Genomic DNA, 21,352 nt, shown 5'->3' on the forward strand with positions numbered 1-21,352 from the left:
TTACCAACGGATATATGCTACGTAATCTAGTCAAAGTGTTTATATATATTCATCCCACTTAGTTGAGTCATGATCCTTTTCGAGATGTCCAAACTTAGTTCAGTTATTTCCGTATATGGCAAAAACACTAAACATCTAATTAATGGCCACTCTTAGTTTATTCTCTCTCCTGCAGTACTCTCCTTTATCCCTCTTATTTTATTTTATATTCATTACCTATTTAACACAATTTCTTAATTTCCGTACCTAAAAAAATCATCTCAACTAAATTTTAATTTTCATAACAACTATTTTCAACCATTAGCTAGTCTGTCAATTTAATCTAAAATTAGGTGTTACTAAAGTTTTTAAACAATCTCAACTTACATTTTTGGAAACGAATAATTCATATTTGAGTGTAATTAACCAGTGAGAATAATTGAGGGATTTGCACATGAAATTTTTTTGTAGTAAAAAGGTGGGTTGGGGAAAAGTCATGTCCCACTATATTTAGAAGGGGAGATGGTCCATATCATGCATACATACCTATATTTATGTAAAATCTTATTTTTATTTTATAAGGGGATATTCTTTGTCTTTTCATTCTTACTTCACACCTTTTCTTACATCAATTATATGTTCATCAAATCAAGAAATTAACTCTAATTAAGTGGCTACATTACTCGAATGAAAACTTTTGAACTTTTGTTCCTTTTTTTTTCTCTTTTTATCGAGAACCTTTAATCATTCATACAAATCACGTTCTAATTAAAGAGAAAAATTAAACTTAAGGTCCCACAATATGTATACAATTTTTATTAGATAAGCAAGTGCTTGCCGTGTTATACATACATGCTTACTCAAATAGTAGTAACATTTTTTTTGTTTGAGATATATTATGATTTAATTTAATAAAAACAAATGTTATATTTATAATAACACATTAACAATCATTTTCAATGAGACATTTTCTCATGATATTTTAATGATCATGAGTGGGACATTAATTTGGGGCCGAACTTGGTCGATGTCTCCACATGATTTCACATGACGCACACACTTATGCATTTACACATGATTCTTTTTTTATGTTTAAAATTTATTTTATAATTAAGTTCTAATTAAATTTATTTTTGACAATCACTATCCTACTCTCAAACGGGACATAAGGTAGGATAATGAGCGAAAACCACATAGTAAGTCAATACCTAGGACTATGATTATATGTCCACCTTCCATTTAAGTTTAATCTCTTGAAACATCATCATATTATATAATCGCTAATTAGAAAAGTATAATAGGACGCTAAAATAAATTCTAACATAAACAGTATATTATATAATTGAGCTCTAATTGAAATTTAATTAATAACAATAACTAAATTGTGACAAATTACAATTCAAGCCTTTGACCCATAATTAAGTATCATCTCCGTACATAAAAAAAAAAATACTAGTCTCATATTTATAATTTAGTCTTTCCAACAAATTTAGTCATATTTTATTCATGAAAACTTTCCCACAGTTTCTTCTCTTTCCCTCTCCAATTTTACCTATTTAGTTTTCTTTCTTTAGCTTTATTAATTGCGCATTAATATTTGCATCATCCACAAATGTCATTATTTTTCATTGACCGATAAAGTATTAATTAATAGTCACTATGTCCGTTAATAAAAGACGTATTTTGCCATTTTACAATGTCAGTTAATAAAAGACACATTTATTTTATACTCATTTTTTGAGAGTCAACCTCACACTTCATTAACGCATCATATTAAAATAAATACTAATATAACAGTGAGACTCATATTTCACTAATTTTTTCTTTATCATATCAAACAAAATTTGAAATTCATGCCGAATCAAAATGCATCTTTTATTCATGAAAGTAAGGAGTGATCTGTGACAAATGTTAGTTTTAGGGTTCCACATAAGCCACGTGTCACAATGAAAGATATTGGAAGTATGGACCTTCGAGAATAAAAATCTGGTTGTGTGGAGTACTATAACTAATTCGGTGAAATTCGGCGTGCTAATATGTTAGTTCCTATTTTGGAATTATAGTACAATTGAGAAAAAAAAAAATTGTAGTATTCCTTTTTAACCATCTCTATATAAAAGGATAGCAGATAAAAAACATTGAATGCTTATCAATTCATATTCACACATGATTTCTTCACCACCTTCTGCATTTAATTTGTGTTTTGAGTGGTGGAATTGTCAGTAGCCATGATTCTTTACCAAATGGAATTGCCATATAGATTAGACTGAACAAGAAGGTGATCTCTCCCCACACCATGTGAGGATGTGATCTTGCAATTAGGATATGCACTTTACAAAATTTAACTTCTCAATTTCATTTTCATTGCCGATTGTAGAAAAATATAATACCAACTACAGGTTAATCAAGGTTTTTACTAGTAGTAACTTTGATGTAGTAAAAACATACAAATTTTTAGTTAGTCAATTTCCACAAAACTGGATTTTGTCCAAATTGAATCCAAAACAGGATGCTGGAATGTCCAAAACTATATAATCTTGATCTAGTGCGGCATATCATAGCGTCAAACTAGATCAAAAAGGTGTAAGATATTTACTATACACTAAAATTCGGGCCAACCCACTCGGGTTGCCGGGCTATTTGGGTGCGGGCTATTCGGGTTATGGACTTTTCGGGTTATAAATTTTCAACTCTAACCCTAAACCACCGGGTTTTGGGCTAACCCATCGGGCTATTCGAGCCTAAAAGCTTTGGAAAATAATTTCTTGTATCGAAATTTTCTTCTATAAAATGATTTTAAATTTTAGATACTTTTTTTCTTTTTAGTTAGAATCATATAAAATCTTCATATTTTCATAGTATTCTACAATAATACATGGAAAGAAGCATTTCATCTTGATCGACTACAACATAAATTAAAGCTTGTGTTCGTGTCATTATTTTGGCATTATTCGTAACTAATTCTTTGTGAAAATTAAAAATCATATCTTACATGAATCATTATTAAAGTGATAATTAAATATATTAAGATTTTGATGAGTTATTTTTTAACTTTGTCTTGATTGGCTTTGGTGGTGGTGAGACACTAGTGGCAGATAATAGGACGGTGGTGGAACTTGAAAGCTGATATTGTGGGATCGAGTGGAAAAGTATAGAATGAAGATGGAATAAGACTAATGATTATGTAGAAAGCTTGAGAATTCAAAAATAAATAAAAAACGCTAAAACTTAATAATTTTTAATTAAAAGTTGCAACCCATCGGGCTGACCCGCAACCCGTTCGGGCCAACCCGTTTAGCCCGTTTTGTATTCGGGTAATAAAATTACAACCCTAACCCGCTCCTTTTATCGGGTTGTTCGGGCCGGCCCACGGGTTTCGGGTTGAATTGACATCCCTAGTTAGTACTATGACCGGAGTTAACCTATAATTGCGGTATTTTCAAATATTTTATAATAAATATTTGAAAATTAAAAAAATCAATATACCTTGGAATTATAATTAATATTTTACATCAAATTTCCAAAAATAGAGTCTACTATTTTTTAAAATGTTAATTTTCTACAATAATCATTTAAAATTTTATAACAAATTATAGTATTATTAAAATAATTGAATACATGATCTCATCCAGGCCATAGTAGCTAAAGATAGAGGAATCTCTAGCTATTGTCCAATCATTTATATCTCTTTCCATTAAATAGACCTACCCTTTACCTGAAATAATTCCAAGGTAAAAACGAAGAAATTCTGCATGTTATAGGTGGCAGTTTTTCTAGCTGATAACATTAAATATGTAGTATACTATAATAAAAAAAATGTATTTACTTGTTAAAATTAATGTGTGTTTATAATAATACTATTCATTAATTTATTGTGTATTTAATGTACAATACCTTACATTCTAGCTAGCAAGGGAGTAGTAATTTTTAGCATTGATCAAATTCTGATCACATTGATTGGTCACAATATTCTAAAAATAACCAAACAAGATATAGATTTTTTTCCCCTCCAATTATGGGTCTTCTTTTACCAGTAAAAATATTTTTGTTTTACGTACACTTATAATTAGCAGTACATTTTAGGCTTTGAGAAAATTACTTTATTACAATCTGCTATAAATTGTTTCCAGCTATATCTTGCATTGAATTTGAATTGTGCAGACCATCAATAAGATTAATATTTTTGCACTGATAATATATCCGTTAATACTTTAAGACATACTCACATATTGAAATCTAAATAATTAATGTTATATTGTGATTAATGTTGATTTAGTATTTCTTCTACGTTTAATTTGGATTGGGAACAAATTTTAGTTAAGTTAGGATTTAAACAAGGACAAATTAATGAATTGATTTTAGCTTATCATTGTTAAATGTATACAATTTAGGTGGTGATGTTTGCACGCCAAGGTTTAGATGAGTCATATACCTACTACTAATGATTTGGATGATCAGTCAATTGCTAAATTAATGATACGAGGATATCTTCATTAAAAACAATAAGTATATCATAATTAATGTTAGTACTATTCTTAATAATAGTGATACTAATAATAATCTATTTCAAAAAATTGAATTAAAATCAAATTGAATTTGAAGCATTGCCCCCACATTGTTGCAAATTCTGTTTAAATTTTGAACTGCTGCAGTTAAAACCAAACTTTACAATTTGTTGCAAATTAAATTATCTAAAATTTACGACTAATAGTTAATTTATGCGTACTTTACAATTTGTAGTAAATTAAATTATCTAAATTTTACGACTAATAGTTAATTTATGCGTACTTTACAATTTGTAGCAAATTAAATTATCTAAATTTTATGACTAATAGTTAATTTATGTGTTATACTCTATCCGCCCCACAAGAATATACAATCTTTTTTTTAATCCATCCCACAAGAATATGCATTTTCTAAATTTGGAAATTATTTTCTCTCTAATGAGGTGAGACTCATTCCCCACTAACAATACTTTAATTACTTTTTGTTTCTACTTCTCTCCCACTTTATCAATTATATATTAAAACTCGTGTCCAACTAAAAATACATATTTTTTTGGAACGGAACGAGTAACTTATAGTACAAGGTTTTGTGTCACGTCAGATAATCAGTTATCGTAACACTAAAAAAGTCTAACTATCTATAAATTGTATATTATTTCCTAAATCTGTTATACATTTAATATTAGTTCCTAATAAAAGAAATGAACTTCAAATTCATCTCTAAAAAATAAAATATAGTACTAGTAGTATATATTTTAGATCTCTGAACTCAAAAGCATCATTTTATATCTCTGAAAAATCATTAATCACATTTCAATTCTTTGTCCATTTTTTTTTCATTTTACCCTTGAATTCTTTGAGGACATACTTAATCTAAATTTATTAATATTATAATAATTCAAATCTAACATATACAGTTATTTATCCAATTTCAATTTATACAAAAAATTAATGTGCATCTATTTATATAAGTACACACATTACAATTTTTAGAAAATATTACAGCATATATTTATATATTTCAGGCTCGAGAAGGGAAAAGATAAACGTACAAAATTTCTACATACATAATACCCTTACCTTTTAAATAGGACAAAATCAGTTTTATTTCAATTATTTTTGTTATTAATTATATTGTTTATTTACTAAATTATCCCTATTATAAATCTACCTATAACAAATTAATTATTCAATCTTATGAACGTACAAATTAAAATCTTGAAGCAATGGAATGGGAAATGATGTTTTGTAATTTTATATTATATCCGTATTTTATTTTTAATTAAATTTCTAAGTTGTTCATATACCTTATTAATTACTCCTACATTCATAAAACAATTTATTTGTTTATAAGAGTACTAATTTTGGAACGTTAACTATATACGTTTACTTTCAAAAATAAAAATTGTAAATATATCTTAATTTCCAAAATACATGGAGTAGTATTTCAATAAGGTATATACCTTTACTTTTCAAATTTCAATTTATTTTTAAAAAGATAGTAAAATATTAGTTATATATATAAAATGTTAATTAAATGAATTAAAAAAGTATTTGATTATTTTTTTATCGGGGTTCAAAGTAAAGTTCCAAAAAAAAAAGAATTCAAATAATTTTAAATTTGATACATATTATATATTATTTATTAATGAAGTTTACAATTTTGATTTTAAGAATTTTATAATTTTGATTTAATTCTTTACATTTTTCTTTTATGTAAATTCATAATTTTTAGGACATTACGTTAACCTCAACTAAAAAAATTTATCAACATTCTTAATTCATCTATCAAATTATCTTAAGATATATAGTTAATATTTCAATTTTTGTTATTCTTAACCCAATTCAATATAACATGTAACAAGCTAAAATTTAATATAAAATATATTAATACTAATTGAGGTTATGATTATTATATTTAAGAATTTCATACTTTTGATAGTCATTTTTTATTTTTCAAATTTTAATTTCTTTGAATTCTAAATTTTCAAATGTTGCAATTGTACCCAAAAAAAAATCACATATTCTTAATTCGTCTCTTCCATATTAATTTAAAGCTATATGTTAATATTTTATCTTTTACTTTATAAAATATTATAGATCCTAGCTCAATTCACTACTCTATCATGCAGCAAACTGAAATTTAAGATATATTAATATTTAATACTTACTATTTGATTTTAAGAATTTTAATTTTAACTCTTTACTTTCAAATTTTTCATTTTTCAACTTCTTAATTTTTACAAAACGTTGAACCTCAGTCGAAAATATGTTCTTAACTCTTCTATTTAATATTTTCTCTTTTTTTTTTTATAAAGTATTAGGTTAGTATTAGGTTTCTTAGTTCAATTTACTATAATATGCAAAAAAAATTAAAATTTAATACTACTAACTGAGTTTACAATTTTAATTTTTTTTAAAATTTTGTGATTCTGATTTGAATACGTTACTTTCCAAAAGATTAATTTCTACAAATTATCAATTTTTGAAACGTTACAGTCGAACATCGATAAAAAAAAACCATATGTTCATAACTCATCTATTTAATATAGTATTTTAAAGTTATATAGTTAGTATTTTAACTTTTTCTTCATAAAATATTAGAGTTCAAACTCGAACTACTATATGAAGTAACACATTAAAATTTGAGATATGTTATTGAAATCCTAATTGAATATACCATTCTATTTTAAATATTTTCATACACTTTCATGTTATACCTTTATCTTTTAAAATTTTAATTTCATTAAATTATTAATATTTGGGATGCTATAGTTGAACCCTGATAAAAAAAAAAATCATATATTTTAACTCTTTTAATTTATATTTGAAGCTAAGTATTTAATTATTTATCCTATAATTACTATCCCATACTAAATAAACCATACCCTGGCTATTTCTGACTTTATTTAATTTTAATACTTTATTTTTCAATTTTAGTATTATTCAATTCTTATTTTTTAGAATTTTACAGGCAAATTCTGTTAGAAAATAATTACATGTTCCTAACTTGTCCAATTATTATTTTAAAAATAAATATTAAATATCTTTTTATTTAAATACCTTAGCTCAATTTACTTGACATTCCAAATTTCAGTTTTCTAACTAAACTCTTAATTTTTGGCATAGCTTTAATATTTTAAATTTATATTTTTAATATTTCTCTGTTTCTTTGTAAAAATATTAGACTTCCTAACTCATTTTAGTTTATCATAGAAGAAATTAAAATTGGAAAATTATGATTTAAAGATACCAACAATTGAGTTTACAATTTTGATTTAAGAATTTCATAATTTTGTTTTAACTTTTCACTTTCCAAATTTTTAGCTCCATTAAATTCTTAAATTTAAGAACGTTACAGTGAAATTTTGATAAAATAATAATAACATGTTCCGGACTTATGCATTTAATATTTTAAAGCTATATAGAGTATTTTATAATTTGCCTCCACTCATCCTAAGGTAAGTGACATATTTTTTTGCAAGTGTTTTGAAAAATTAATATAAGTAGTTAAATGATGAAAAAACAAAGTAAGTGGGAGAATAATGTACTTTAGTTATTTATTATCATTTTCTCAAAATACACGTGAGGAAAAGAATTATACTCCTTCTGTTCCATACTACTCACACTTTTCACTTTAACAGCGTAAATTTGAACACGAGTAATTAGTGTAATTTAATTAAAATTTTAAGTGCAATAAGACAACATTTGATAAAGAAAACACGAACTAACTCGAATATCTTAATTAAATACCATAATTTTTTTTAACTAAAATATAAATAGTGCAAGTAGTTTGGGGACAGTCTGAAAATGAAATGTGCAAGTAGCATGGGACGGAGGGAGTATCACTTACTAGAGATGGAGGGAATAAATGAAAATTTGATAGTGTATGAATATTGATTGAGTTTTCGATTTTGATTATAAGAATTATAGTACTCCGTATAATTTTTAATTTTTTGGACTGATTTTAATATTTTAAAGCTATATCAACAATATTTTTTTCTTTTTCTCTGTACAACTATATGACTAACATTTAATTGACGGAAATGCTTTGAAGGAATCTATTTGTAAGATTCATAATGATTTGCATTTGATTTAGATATAATTAAATAGATATACATTAGAAAAGCAAATCTTTTTCCAAATCTATAATCTTTAATTTGAAAATTTAAATTTATCGGATGTATTATATTAAAGGACAGATATGTAATATAGTAATCTACTTTAAAATAATTAAAAATAATAAACTGATTTTGAAGTGAAAATACCTAAAATATCCAATTATGTATGTAGAAATTCTCTACGTTTACACTGCTCTTCAGAGAATATCGTGTACAACCACAACTTTTACAAAACATAGAAATTGTTCAGTCTAATATTAGTTATATTACTAACCGAATTAAGTTTTTAGCAAAAGAAGTTATGCTAAAAGACAATAGAGGATCTGATAGGGATATAACAATATTAGGTGCAATGTTCTGTTTTTATTTTATTTATATATAACGGCCTCAGTTTATTATTCACATGAACCAAGTAGGTACATATAAAATTATCTTCACTACACACATTTTATTTCTTAATAAAATAACTATTCGAAAAAATACTTAAACTAACTCACACATTTTACACCCAAAAGAAACTTCCATAAAACACATTATTTACACAATTAAGATCTAAAAACATAAAATGATTCAATGATCTAAAAATATAGTTATGCATGTTTTTCCACATATAGTCCAAATTGCTTTAAATTTTCACCAGAAATTCAACATTAGTCAGTAGAAAATACAGTTTTTCAGGCATACACACAAAAATACACATAGTAAAAAACATACATGCATGCCACGTACCCAAAATACATACATTATACATATATTACAAATTTACATATATAGAGCTTTGGCCGGTTTGGATAAGGACGTTCTGTTTCATAAACCGCAGCAAAAAAGTTGTTTCAAATTGGCTCTATATATATCACCCCTCATCAAAACAAACTCTCATTATCTATTCTTCAATTCCATTTTAACATATTTTTCCTCTCTAAAATATGAGTCAAGCCAAAGCCTTGCATTTGGTGTTTGGAGTTCTTGGTAACATTTATTTCTTCTTAATTCCATTTTTTTTTGCTTTAATAATTTTGCTTGATTAATTTCTGTTTTTTGTTTTAGGAAATGCTACTGGTTTGTTTTTGTTTCTCTCACCCTCGTGAGTACTAAATTCTCATCACATTTTTATTCATTTATTATGAATTTTATTATATTGTGTTAGTTAATTTTGGGGAAATTATTACTATAAATGTAGGGTTACTTTCAAGAGGATCATCATGAACAAATCAACTGAGCAATTCTCAGGCGTACCATATGTTATGACATTGCTCAATTGTTTACTTGCAGCTTGGTATGTACAGTAGTACTTATTTTTTATTTAATTTTAAATTCCAATTTTTTTTAAAAAAAAATGCATAGTACTTACCATTTTTTTGAATTCTCTATTTTTGAGTTATATAGTAAATATTTGTGACATGTACAAAAATGCAGGTATGGGTTGCCTTTCATATCACCAAACAACTATTTGGTTTCAGCAATAAATGGGACAGGAATAGTGATTGAGTCAATTTATGTCCTAATATTTCTTGTATATGCTCCTAAGAAGGAGAAAAGAAGAATCATGGCTCTTCTCTTTGTGATTCTTGCAATATTTTCCACTGTTGCTTTGGTCTCTATTTTTGCCCTCAAACAGGAGAAGAAAAGGCAGTTGTTTTGTGGTTTTGCTGCCACTATTTTCTCCATCATAATGTATGCTTCTCCTCTCTCAGTCATGGTATGTATCATCCTTCTATTTCTCTTGATTAAATTCAATATGTTTTTCTTTTTCATATAATTGAATTAATGAAATTTTTTTGGATGAGCAGAGAATGGTAATCAAAACCAAAAGTGTAGAATATATGCCATTTCTCTTGTCACTGTTTGTCTTCCTATGTGGTACTTCATGGTTCATTTATGGCCTCATTGGTAACGACAAGTTTCTCTATGTGAGTACATTTTCTTCTACTTCTTTTAAGAATAATTCTATGTTTTCATGTTGAAATTAGTCATTAGTTGAAAGTGTAGGGCCCACAATTGCTTTTGAACCGATTTTTTTTCTACCGTTTCTCCACTTATAAACCAAATTGAGTCATATAACCAGTGATTCTGATTTAACCATACATACTCACCTAAAAGTATAGGGTAGATTGAATATATAAATAATAGAATTGTCAAGTTGGGCCATTGGGCCAGAATTATTCAAGCCATTGGAACCGAAAATAAGTTTGATTATACAAAACAACTCGAGGTCGGGTCGAGCTAGCCCAAATTTGTTCCCAATCAGGTTCAAAGCCCATTTCCTCGACCGGCTTCCACTTTTGATAGCTCTAATAAACAGTTATTTTTAGTTAAGTATGATAATAATCTGATAAATTTTCAAAAATAAATGTTGATACTGATGCAATTTATTTGCATATTAATATATTGCAGATTCCTAATGGATTTGGGTGTTTTTTGGGAGCAATGCAATTGACTTTGTATGGCATCTACCGCAAGAACAAAGATGAAGTCAAGAAGCCCACAATGGATGAGAATTTAGAAATGGGCCTTGCAGATTCTCACCAGCCCAAGCAGCCAACCCATGCCAAAAATGGCCAGCCTTAACCTTTCAATTTAAAAAGAAAAAAAAAAACAGGGGGATGAGAAAAAAGATAAATCCCCACTTATTATTATAGGGGGTTTAATTAGTATGGGTTTCTCATTGGTAGAAATGAACGTAATAGTTTCACACCAATTTGAGTTAACAAGTGTGTTCTTGTTAACCATGTTAGAGGACTTTTATTGGTATCTTGGTTTCAAGATATGTAATTCCAGCGCTATGTAATATTTATATGTATGGTAATGATCACAAGCTTATTACACATATAAATTTCACAATTAATCTACGTTAAATTTTTTATAAATTTCTAAAATTAAAAACCGTATGAATTATTTATTGGTAAAAGACTACTCCACTAAACTTGTTTAAATTGGGCCGCTTTGTGTGGGCCTTATTGATGCGGTCCATTAGTATTTATTTTGGTAAATAACCTAAATTTATAATTTCAATTTGTTCCTTTACGCTTTAATATAATTAAGGTCTTATATCCAAAAACATATCTAGTTATTACACAGACAAGAGAAATAATACTTACTATTACTTAAAATGAGCGTGACTTTCCAAATTAGTATTTATTTAAATGAGCGGCTTTTTTTGTGTAAGTCTGTGTTTTAATTTTGGAGAGACAAGTAATTCAACAAGAAAATATTGAAGTAATTAACTGTTGGAACAATAAAAAGAGAAAAATAGAAATCGTCGACGGTGGGAGAGAGAAGACCGATTTGGGGTTTTTTTCTTCTTCCTATTTTGTGCAATTTGGAGACAATTGAGAGAGAAGCATCGATAAGTGGAGGGAGTATATGTGGGCTGCTCCATTTTATCATATTAATTGGGCCAACATATATAATCAACGTCATGGGCCAAAATAAATCGCAGTTGGGCCTGACGCGAGATGACACTGATCCATGCCACTTTTGATAGCTCTAATATACAGTTATTTTAGTTAAACGTATAATAATCTGATAAATTTTCAAAAACAAATGTTGATACTGGTTCAATTTATTTGGACATAAATATTTTGCAGATTTCTAATGGATTTGGGAGTTTTTTGGGAGTAATACAATTGTTTTTGTATGGCATCTAGCCATCTACTATAAGAACAAAGATGAAGTCGAGAAGCCCATAATCGATGGGAATTTAGAAATGGGCCTTTCAGATTCTCACCAACCCAAGCAGCCAGCCTTAACATTTCAATAAAAAGAAGGAAAAAAAACAGGAGGATGAGAAAAAGATAAATCCCACTTATCATCGTAGAAATGAACGTAATAGTGGGATTTATCTTTCTCTTATAATCTTAAAAAACAGGAGGATGAGAAAAAGATAAATCCCACTCTAATTGGGCCGCTTTGAATAGGTCTTATAGATCTGGTCCATTAGAAGTTTATAGGATTATTTATTTTTGCTTTGATTAAGGTCGTATGTTGAAGAACAATACTTCCTCTACCTCATATTACTTGCACTTTCCTATTTCGACTCATCCCAAACTACTTATGCTATTTTTATTTTAAGTAAGAATTCAAGTATTTAGTTAATATATTAAAATTAATTAAGTGTTCTCTTATTAAGTGAACTCTAGTTACATTTAAATACTAATTTAATATACTAAAATATCAATTTCAAAATTTGTGTAAGTCTGTGTTATATTTTTGGAGACAAAAGAAATTCAACAAGAAAATATTGAAGTAATTAATTGTTGGAACAATAAAAAAAATAAAATAGCATTCGTTGGAAGGAAATGGTACATAGCATTTGCATATATGAAAAGAAAGTAAAACGGTCCCGGCGGAGTTAATCTCACCGCTGCAATAAATACGGTGGTTACCTAAACCCCAAGGCAATATTATTTAATTATTTATTTGGTACTTCACTTTTGTTAAACTAACTAGCGATAAGCATATTAGTTATGTATCCAACCATTTAAATGTCGCAATACAACAATGGACTTCAGCAAATATATTTTTCTACAATAAGATGTCATTTTTAATGAATGTTGAATTGATTTTTAAAACTTATCTTATTATTCTTTACATTGAAATTCAGCGATGCATGGCTAAATTGGAACGGTTGGTTTAGCCAGAAATCTTCTGATTGGCGATTTCAAAATTATGACCAGAACAATTAAAAACATGTTGAAACAGAAATGGCTACGCTGTCTAGGCGATCCGGTTACTATGTCGTAAATATCGAAGCACAAATATCCAATTATGTTAGAAGTTGGATAAAATCGGGAAAAGCCGGAGAAAATTTGAGAAGAAAAAACTTGTAAAAATATCATGTATGAACCATCAATTTTGAATCAAAACCGGAACATGTGCGAAACCGGATTCAACGCTTTCAAACTGGCAAGAGTTAAGAGCTCGGGTTTTTAATAAATGAGGTTTTTTTTTTCACTTCTTATTGATAAATGAAGTTGGGCATATATACTTTGCTCCAACTTTTATTCTACATATAATATTAGTAATGGATAGAACCACTATAACAAAAAACCAAAAAAAAAAAAAAACTGGCTAACGATTTTTTTTTTAGTCGATTAAGGACGTTAATTCGTTTTTATTAAAATATATCACCTATTCTGTAAAAATCGTCTTCATTTTTGATGTCCCACTTAAAATAAAGGGATGCAAATGAAAGTGATACAAAAAATAAAAAGTTAAGGCGTAGTGGACAAATGATTTAAGAACACTATTCTTTGCGTCCTAAACTTTAGTATTTTTAAAAAAAATTCCAACACGAGTACTTGTGTCTTTAATTTTGTGTCCTTATATGACGAGTTTGTTATAGTGAACGAACGAAACCTTTAAAGTCGGAACTACTGAATGAGTGATCGACAACTGCTCAAAAGATTGAATATAATAGAATTTTCCGATACTCTGTGATCGACGGCGCACTCCATCCATCCATGTATTATCAGTATCACTAGGCTTATTTTGGCCTAATAATTTAACATTGTATGTACAATTATGTTATGTATATTACATATCGTGATATCGTGGTATATAGAAAATCACATATATTTGTAATGCGTACTATCAAGGACCAAGTCAAACAAAATTTATCATAAAATTCGAAGTGGCGTCATTGCATTTCTCACGTGATTGATATTGCAACTTATTGATACCTAATTAAATTATTCACTCATCATCATCAATTCATCATCTATCATAAATGTTTGTTACAATCTGCGGCTGAGTTGCTGAGTATCTCTCTCTTTCTCTACACACAAATACTAATTTCTGCATGAGAGATTCGATAAGGACCATGTAAACAAGCCCTTATCTTAACGGCAATGTAATGTATACGTTGAAAACCTTGATTCATTTTATATTTCTTTAACATAAATTATTGATAATGTCTGCTGATTGCGATCGGAACAATGATCTTGATTGTTTTGTTGCACCCAGTAGCATATTCAGGAAACGAAATTTATGGGGTTAGACACTGAAGATCGTCACTAGACACTAATTACAATAGTATGCTATGAGTTTCATTATCAAGCTAATTAATAATGTTGATGTAGAGATGTTAATACATTGTGAAGTTTCAATTGGACTTTTTATTTTTAAAAAAAGATTTTAATGGATAATATATTAATTATTGGGGTGATTTGTATTTTGGTTAGAATTTGGATGTTTTCATGAAGTGGGGTTGCTCACTCTTTACGTATTGCTTTGCAATTATTCTTGTTGCTCTTTTCCCTCTCCATGGCTATTAATTAATTATAGAATAAACACTCAATTAGTGATAGAAATTTACAATTATAATACCACTATACTGTCACTCTCCTTATGCACGGATTTGTACAATTTTGTAAATTAGAAACATTTCACTAATAATCATATACTGAATTTTATTAGAAATAATAGCATGTTAATTAGAAATATATAGTAGCATATAATTATTGAATTTTGATCAAATTTTGATTTTGCCTAATACCTAACAATTATTGAACAATCAGTTTTATCTGATTCTGCTAACTAGACTCTCATAAGTCATATCCAAATCATGTTCAATTAATCACGTGAAATTTAAGACATTAAAAGCAACACCATTTTGATAAGACAAGTGCAATTTATAGAAAATGAAGGAGGTTTTTAATTTTATTTTGAAGTAAATAGGAAAAATGTTACTTTTAATGATTATAGAGCTACAAGACATTTGCTAGACACATCTTGTTACCATATTCGAAGATGATAAAAAAATACTTTAAAAAGTTTGATTTAAAGGATCAACCATTTTATAAAGTTTGTGGTTAGAGAATTAAAAGCAACCATTAATCGCATTCCAAAAGTTGTGGATGTTTCTAGTGAAACATCGAGAGATCCAACCTAATTTCATTTTATGTAGTGAACCAATTATTTCACTACTTAACTCATCTTAGCGGCAAATTCGATCTAAATTTAAGGGAAATTGTAGGAAAATCATGAATTTTTGCTCTAATTCTGCTGCACATTCGATCTAAATTTAAGGGAAATTATAGGAAAATTTGTAAAGTTACTCTAATTCCGGTATGTCATACAATTTCAAAAATCAGTCAAGTGAAATTTAGATTTGGTCGCAAGACGAAAAAAAAATGTCTACTGTAGTACTATATATGTATTTCCGCATCAACGACATTGTTTTCTATATGAATAGACAACATCATTAAACTCACTGGAGATGACGATCACATATGATTTCCCATATATCATATCAGATAATTTTATCAAAAATTATTTGGCATGAAATGATCGTGAATAAATCCAAACTCCAGGATTGTTCGACAAAACAGATCAGAATTTAACCAAACTTCATATTACATCGTGTTTCGTCTATCGTTCACTTGTGAGTATAATGTGAAATGATTTGAGCTTTAAATAAACTATTAACTTACTATTTTCTTGATAAAAGATAAAAAATATTCTTTTAACACAAGCAAAATTGTGAGTACAAAAGCTGTATTATAAGTAGAATCTCAAAATATGGCTGCCCAAAACTGAAACAATACGTTTCACCAAAAAAATAAGTGTATTGTATTTAAATGTAGCAAGTTGATAAGTATAGTTCAACAATCTGATAAATGCTGAGTCATTACACACACAACACACACTAATTTGTGCACCAAAATTAGATAGATGAAGAGTGAAGAGCCCTTATGTTGAGGGCAATTCAATGAAGGTGTAGTTAATGTTTAAATCCTTAATTCGAATCTCCCTCTTCCCATATTTATTCTTTATAAATTATACGTCTCTTGATTGTGATTCCATTGATCAACTTACATATTGTCGCTAAGCGCATTTATTTTTAAGAATTGGCCTAAACAGATAAAATAATATTCTATTAGTTCACAATCAATAATATTCATATTTTTCTACTTTGGTATTTCCACAAAAATTAGTTTGTATATTATACTTTTTTGTGTAATTTGCATGTTATTTTACATAGGTAAAATTTAATCGGACAACTCAAATGACTGCATATATATTTCCTTCGTCGATGAAATTAAAAAGAAAGAAATAAATTTTAATAGCATTCGCAATGCAGACCTAGTATTTCAACCACAGCCTCATTTTGCAGATGTTATGTCAACTTTGTTTTTATTTCAGTCACAATACTTGACTACTTGCAATGTATTGAGCCTCATTTCAATCATATTTTTATCCACGACTAAAAATATCCCATTTTTAAAATAAATGATAAAAAAATAATTAAAGCAAAATAAATCCTGTGTGATGTGCATGATAATATGAATATAAGTACATAATTTTGCACATCTCTTTTGTAAATAAATGGCAATATATTTTTGTAGTATACTAAACTTTTATGGTTAATTTCAAATACATACAATCTCTTTCCGTATGAAAAGACACATTTTTATTAGGGTAGTGATAAATGTACATAATTTTACGTACATAATCGAACTTTTTTTAACATATGACATTGAAATCGATTTATAAATATTAATTGATTTAAAACAAATTTCATACTAATCATTTTACAACAATTTTTAAAAAATTAAAATTTTAAGTTAAATAATTTGTATATTTTAGAAAAAATATTTTTTATACTATTATATAATTAATTTGAATCAAGCTCAAAATCATGTTACAATTTAACTCAAAGTTTTTATATCATTTCTTTTTTATTGCTACACAATAATATACTTAACAAATAACAAAACTAATTTTAAATTAAATTCAATCAAATTTAAAAATTAGAAATGTACTTGTACAATTTATATACACTTATCTTTATTCTATTATAAATAGAAAGTGACAGTGCATGTTTTCACAGATGGTCAGAATGAAAAATATAGCAATATTTACGGTGAAGTTTGGAAGTACTATTTCAATAGAAATAAAATGCACTTAGCCTATTACGTATGTGAATTGGCATCTAATCTAAGAAGAATATCATCACCAACTTATATATGTATGTGACAAGAGTGTAGCCAATATACCTTAAATTCAATGGATGTGCATGCACCATTTCTCTAGCAAGAAACTAATAATTAAATATCTCAATAGAATAAATAAAGACACAATTATTAGTGGTGCAACTTTAATTCTTCTTATATTCGACTCAACCAAATTAAAACCACCAAAACATGTATAAATAAATCACTTTTAAACATTAGATAATGAATTATAAGCAAGTGTTTTCACCTTCTCATAATTACAAGAATTTTATCTAGAGAAATAGTAGTATGAGATTAATTCGTTGTAAAATGAAGTTTATAAAATATAGTGTGATTTTATTTAGACTTCAGTTGAATAAAGGTTGTTACCAATAGAATCTGTTGGGTGTCATGTAGTGTAAGTTTCAACGTGGTGATATATCATATTAGAAATAAATAAAAAGTAACCATCAATTCACAATATTTTCATATCTCTTCAATTTAGAATACAAAATGATTGCAGCTAAATTTGTGTGTGTTGTTTATTACGACACACATTTTGGTCTCTCTCCTATTTTGGATCTTTTCACTAGACTGGTATCTGATACCATCTATCTTTTTGGGACTTCCGAGTGGATATGTTCTCATTTCCCCAAACTATCATTCTTCAAAAAAATTTATATTTCCTCAAAAAATTTAAAATATGAGTAATAATAATAAGATTTCAATTCTTTTAGTTCAATATTAGAAGAGGGTTACATGATATGTAATAGTATAAGGAAAATTGTACAAATGGGATAGAAAAAATTCAGCAAAAAGTTAATCTTTCATCCCATTATATATATAAAATTATACTAGTACTATAACTCTATAGATCAGAGGTGGAAGAAGAAAAAAAATTGAGAAAACCATATAATCTTATTTCATTTCACGGATTTCACTATTTTCTCTTTTTTCCTTAGAAATTAACTGCAATTAGCTCCTTAGATTGGTTTCAATTTTGAAAATCCTCATATTGTTATAATTATTTATTGTAATCTCTAAAATCATATATCCAACATACAAATAAGATCTATTAAATCCAAAACTCGAATTGTTGTACAAGCTGAAAAAAATTAAATATTGAAAAAAAAATAGCTGCTCCCAAAAAGCTGATAACAGTTGACAGATGGAGCACAAATATGGCTCTGCCTGCATACTAACCGCCGTTAGATAAACTTACCCAATATAGCAAAAATTACAAAATCCAGTAAAAAATTAGACTCACTAATAATTTTAGAAATTAATAAAACTATAAAAGAAACAAGTATTGGTCAAACCCGTGACTGAAAAATCAGCAGAAAATATTTGGATAAAAAGATTTATAGTGAAAAGCTGTAAATTCTTTATTTCTGTTACACAAAACCAACTTCTCCCTCACTTCTTGCTTTCTCATTATATATACATACATGTATGTATGTGTTTACAGTTTATATATATGCTGTAGAGTTCACTCGCACTCACACACCAATTGCTCTTGACAAGTAAACACATCTAAGAAGGGAGGAAAAATCCGTTCTTGATTTGATTTTTTCAGAAAAATGGGGGATGTTGTGCACTTTGTGGTTGGAATTTTTGGTGGGTTTTGCAATGATTTTAGCTCCTTTTTTCCGCTTGAATTCTGATTTTGTGAAGGTTTAATTGTTGTTGTTTTATGATGCAGGAAATGCCTTTGCTCTGTTTCTTTTCTTGGCTCCATTGTGAGTTTTTCTCTCTTTCCACATCACAATTTTGTGTTTGTTTTGTATTTAGAAACTATTTCTCTTTCGATTTCTTTCTTCTTGAGCATGTTTCAGGAGAAAATGATGGCTTCTTTCTTGGATTGGATTAACACTGAAAAGGGATGAATGTTTGCAGCTAACTCTCTCTGTTTTTTTTTGTGTTTTAACTATGTTGATAGGATTACCTTCAAGAGGATTGTGAAGAAGAGGTCTACAGAGCAGTTTTCTGGAGTTCCCTATGTCATGACTCTGCTCAATTGCTTACTTTCTGCTTGGTAATTTCTTGGGATTTCTCAAACTATTTCCTCTGTTTTTGCTAGATGTTGAGAATTTGATGATATGTTGATAAGATAGCATGAACTGAGGCTCAATAGAGATGAAATGATTTAATTATTTTATATCAATAATGATTGAATAGGTATGGCATGCCTTTTGTGTGATGATTTTAGGGCTATTCCTCTGTTTTTGGTAGATTTTGATAGTTTGATGATATATTGTTAGTGGATGGTTAGAATTGTTTGTGTTGAAATGAAATATTTGATATGAATGAATAGGTACGGCATGCCCTTCGTGTCGCCTAACAACCTGCTCGTGTCGACCATAAATGGGACGGGGGCAGTGATTGAAATAGTATATGTGTTGATCTTCATCTTGTTTGCTCCAAAGAAGGAGAAAACCAAGATTCTGGGGCTGTTCACTCTAGTCCTCACGGTCTTCGCTATGGTTGTTCTCGTTTCCCTCCTCGCCCTCCATGGCAATGCCAGGAAGCTCTTCTGTGGCATTGCTGCCACTGTCTTCTCCATCATCATGTATGGCTCACCTCTAACAATCATTGTGAGCTCCCCACCCTCTCTCTCTCTTTCTCTTTCCATACTCAATTAATAATGTTTTTTGACATATGATGGAAAAAATGCAGAGGTTGGTGATCAAGACAAAGAGTGTGGAGTTCATGCCATTCTTCTTGTCCTTGTTTGTGTTCTTGTGTGGCACTTCTTGGTTCATCTTTGGCCTTCTTGGAAAAGACCCTTTTGTTGCTGTGAGTTTATATAGTAATAAATGTACCTTGAATTGCATTCAAAAAATCAAATTTTTTATCTAATTAAGCAATGTGTGTTGACAAGGTTCCGAATGGTTTTGGGAGCGGATTGGGGGCGGTGCAGCTGATCCTGTACGCGATATACCGGAAGAACAAAGGGGCGGGCGGGGAGGAGTCGGTGGAGATGGAGAAGCAGAAGGCCAAACCCCATCAACAGAAACCAAGTCCAGCACATGAGCAAGTCTAGGATTGTAAACATACCATACCACTGTTAAAGGCTTTGGTACTATCATGTTTAGCTATGCCAAAATTTGACATTGTCTTTTATCATTTTCAGTTTGCATATTGATGAATGAGAGCCTAACAACTTGGCCTTTGGTTTGCTTAATTGATTTTGGTTCTGCCTTCCATACTTGATTTGTTAGGGTCTGAGTAAATTACTGAGAATATTTATTTTTGGTAAAAGAATGCGGCTAAAAAGTCAAAGATAATCCAAATAGTGAATATGAGAAACACATTATTTGTCATGGATCAAGTAACTACCGAGCTCCAACGGGTGTGATACTAAACCATGAACTCTATGAAAACTATAAGCAAAATGCAACGAAAAAACAAGAAAAAATTACCTCTCTATGCATATGAAGAATCACTACTGATTCAAATCTTGAAGTAACCCACACTTTAGGAACTATGGAGCGACAATTAACGAACACATCATACTGCTCCATGATCATAGAAACACCAAGCTATCACTTTCCACCTACAACTTACGAAATCCCAATTCCTTGGCTAGCTGAAGCCCATAAAATATGCATCAAATTTTAGCATATAAAATGAAACAAATACCAGTATTAGACATAAAGCCTGACCTCCATTCTCCAAAAACATCACCAAACAGACCTCCACCAAAACCTCCCCCCGACCCCGTTAAAAAAATCGTTCATATTAAGCTTGATAATATCCATCATTGGCGGTCTCCAACCTTCCAAGGTGGGCGCTCTGATTGCTCCTATGC

At 28.7% G+C, this 21,352-nt stretch overlaps 2 protein-coding genes across 2 annotated transcripts; both read left to right on the forward strand.

Annotated features, from left to right (window-relative positions):
• Positions 1-9,463: 9,463 nt before the first annotated feature.
• Positions 9,464-11,450, forward strand: LOC125207833 (bidirectional sugar transporter SWEET1-like). The gene is made up of 6 exons (XM_048107332.2): positions 9,464-9,574; positions 9,653-9,689; positions 9,786-9,881; positions 10,022-10,304; positions 10,396-10,515; positions 11,000-11,450. Exons 1-6 carry the CDS (start codon positions 9,532-9,534, stop codon positions 11,171-11,173), a joined length of 753 nt encoding a protein of 250 aa, XP_047963289.1. The 5' UTR covers positions 9,464-9,531; the 3' UTR covers positions 11,174-11,450.
• Positions 11,451-18,938: 7,488 nt separating this feature from the next.
• LOC125204134 (bidirectional sugar transporter SWEET1-like) lies at positions 18,939-20,725 on the forward strand. The gene is made up of 6 exons (XM_048102696.2): positions 18,939-19,158; positions 19,244-19,280; positions 19,481-19,576; positions 19,856-20,135; positions 20,218-20,337; positions 20,423-20,725. The coding sequence occupies exons 1-6, from the start codon at positions 19,122-19,124 to the stop codon at positions 20,582-20,584; spliced, it is 732 nt and encodes a 243-aa protein (XP_047958653.1). The 5' UTR covers positions 18,939-19,121; the 3' UTR covers positions 20,585-20,725.
• The last annotated feature ends 627 nt before the right edge of the window (positions 20,726-21,352 follow it).

This window comes from Salvia hispanica, chromosome 6 (assembly GCF_029641045.1).
Source record: "Salvia hispanica isolate PSC_SH4W2 chromosome 6, Shi_PSC_v1, whole genome shotgun sequence".
Taxonomy (NCBI): domain Eukaryota; kingdom Viridiplantae; phylum Streptophyta; class Magnoliopsida; order Lamiales; family Lamiaceae; genus Salvia; species Salvia hispanica.

Bases quoted from the DNA above. Each gene is read 5' to 3' on its own strand.
- LOC125207833 (XM_048107332.2), top strand. From the start codon at position 9,532: ATGAGTCAAGCCAAAGCCTTGCATTTGGTGTTTGGAGTTCTTG. The intron at 9,882-10,021 runs GTATGTACAGTA...ACAAAAATGCAG, and splicing joins AATTGTTTACTTGCAGCTTG to GTATGGGTTGCCTTTCATAT. The intron at 10,305-10,395 runs GTATGTATCATC...TTGGATGAGCAG, and splicing joins CTTCTCCTCTCTCAGTCATG to AGAATGGTAATCAAAACCAA.
- LOC125204134 (XM_048102696.2), top strand. From the start codon at position 19,122: ATGGGGGATGTTGTGCACTTTGTGGTTGGAATTTTTG. The intron at 19,281-19,480 runs GTGAGTTTTTCT...CTATGTTGATAG, and splicing joins TTTCTTTTCTTGGCTCCATT to GATTACCTTCAAGAGGATTG. The intron at 19,577-19,855 runs GTAATTTCTTGG...ATGAATGAATAG, and splicing joins AATTGCTTACTTTCTGCTTG to GTACGGCATGCCCTTCGTGT.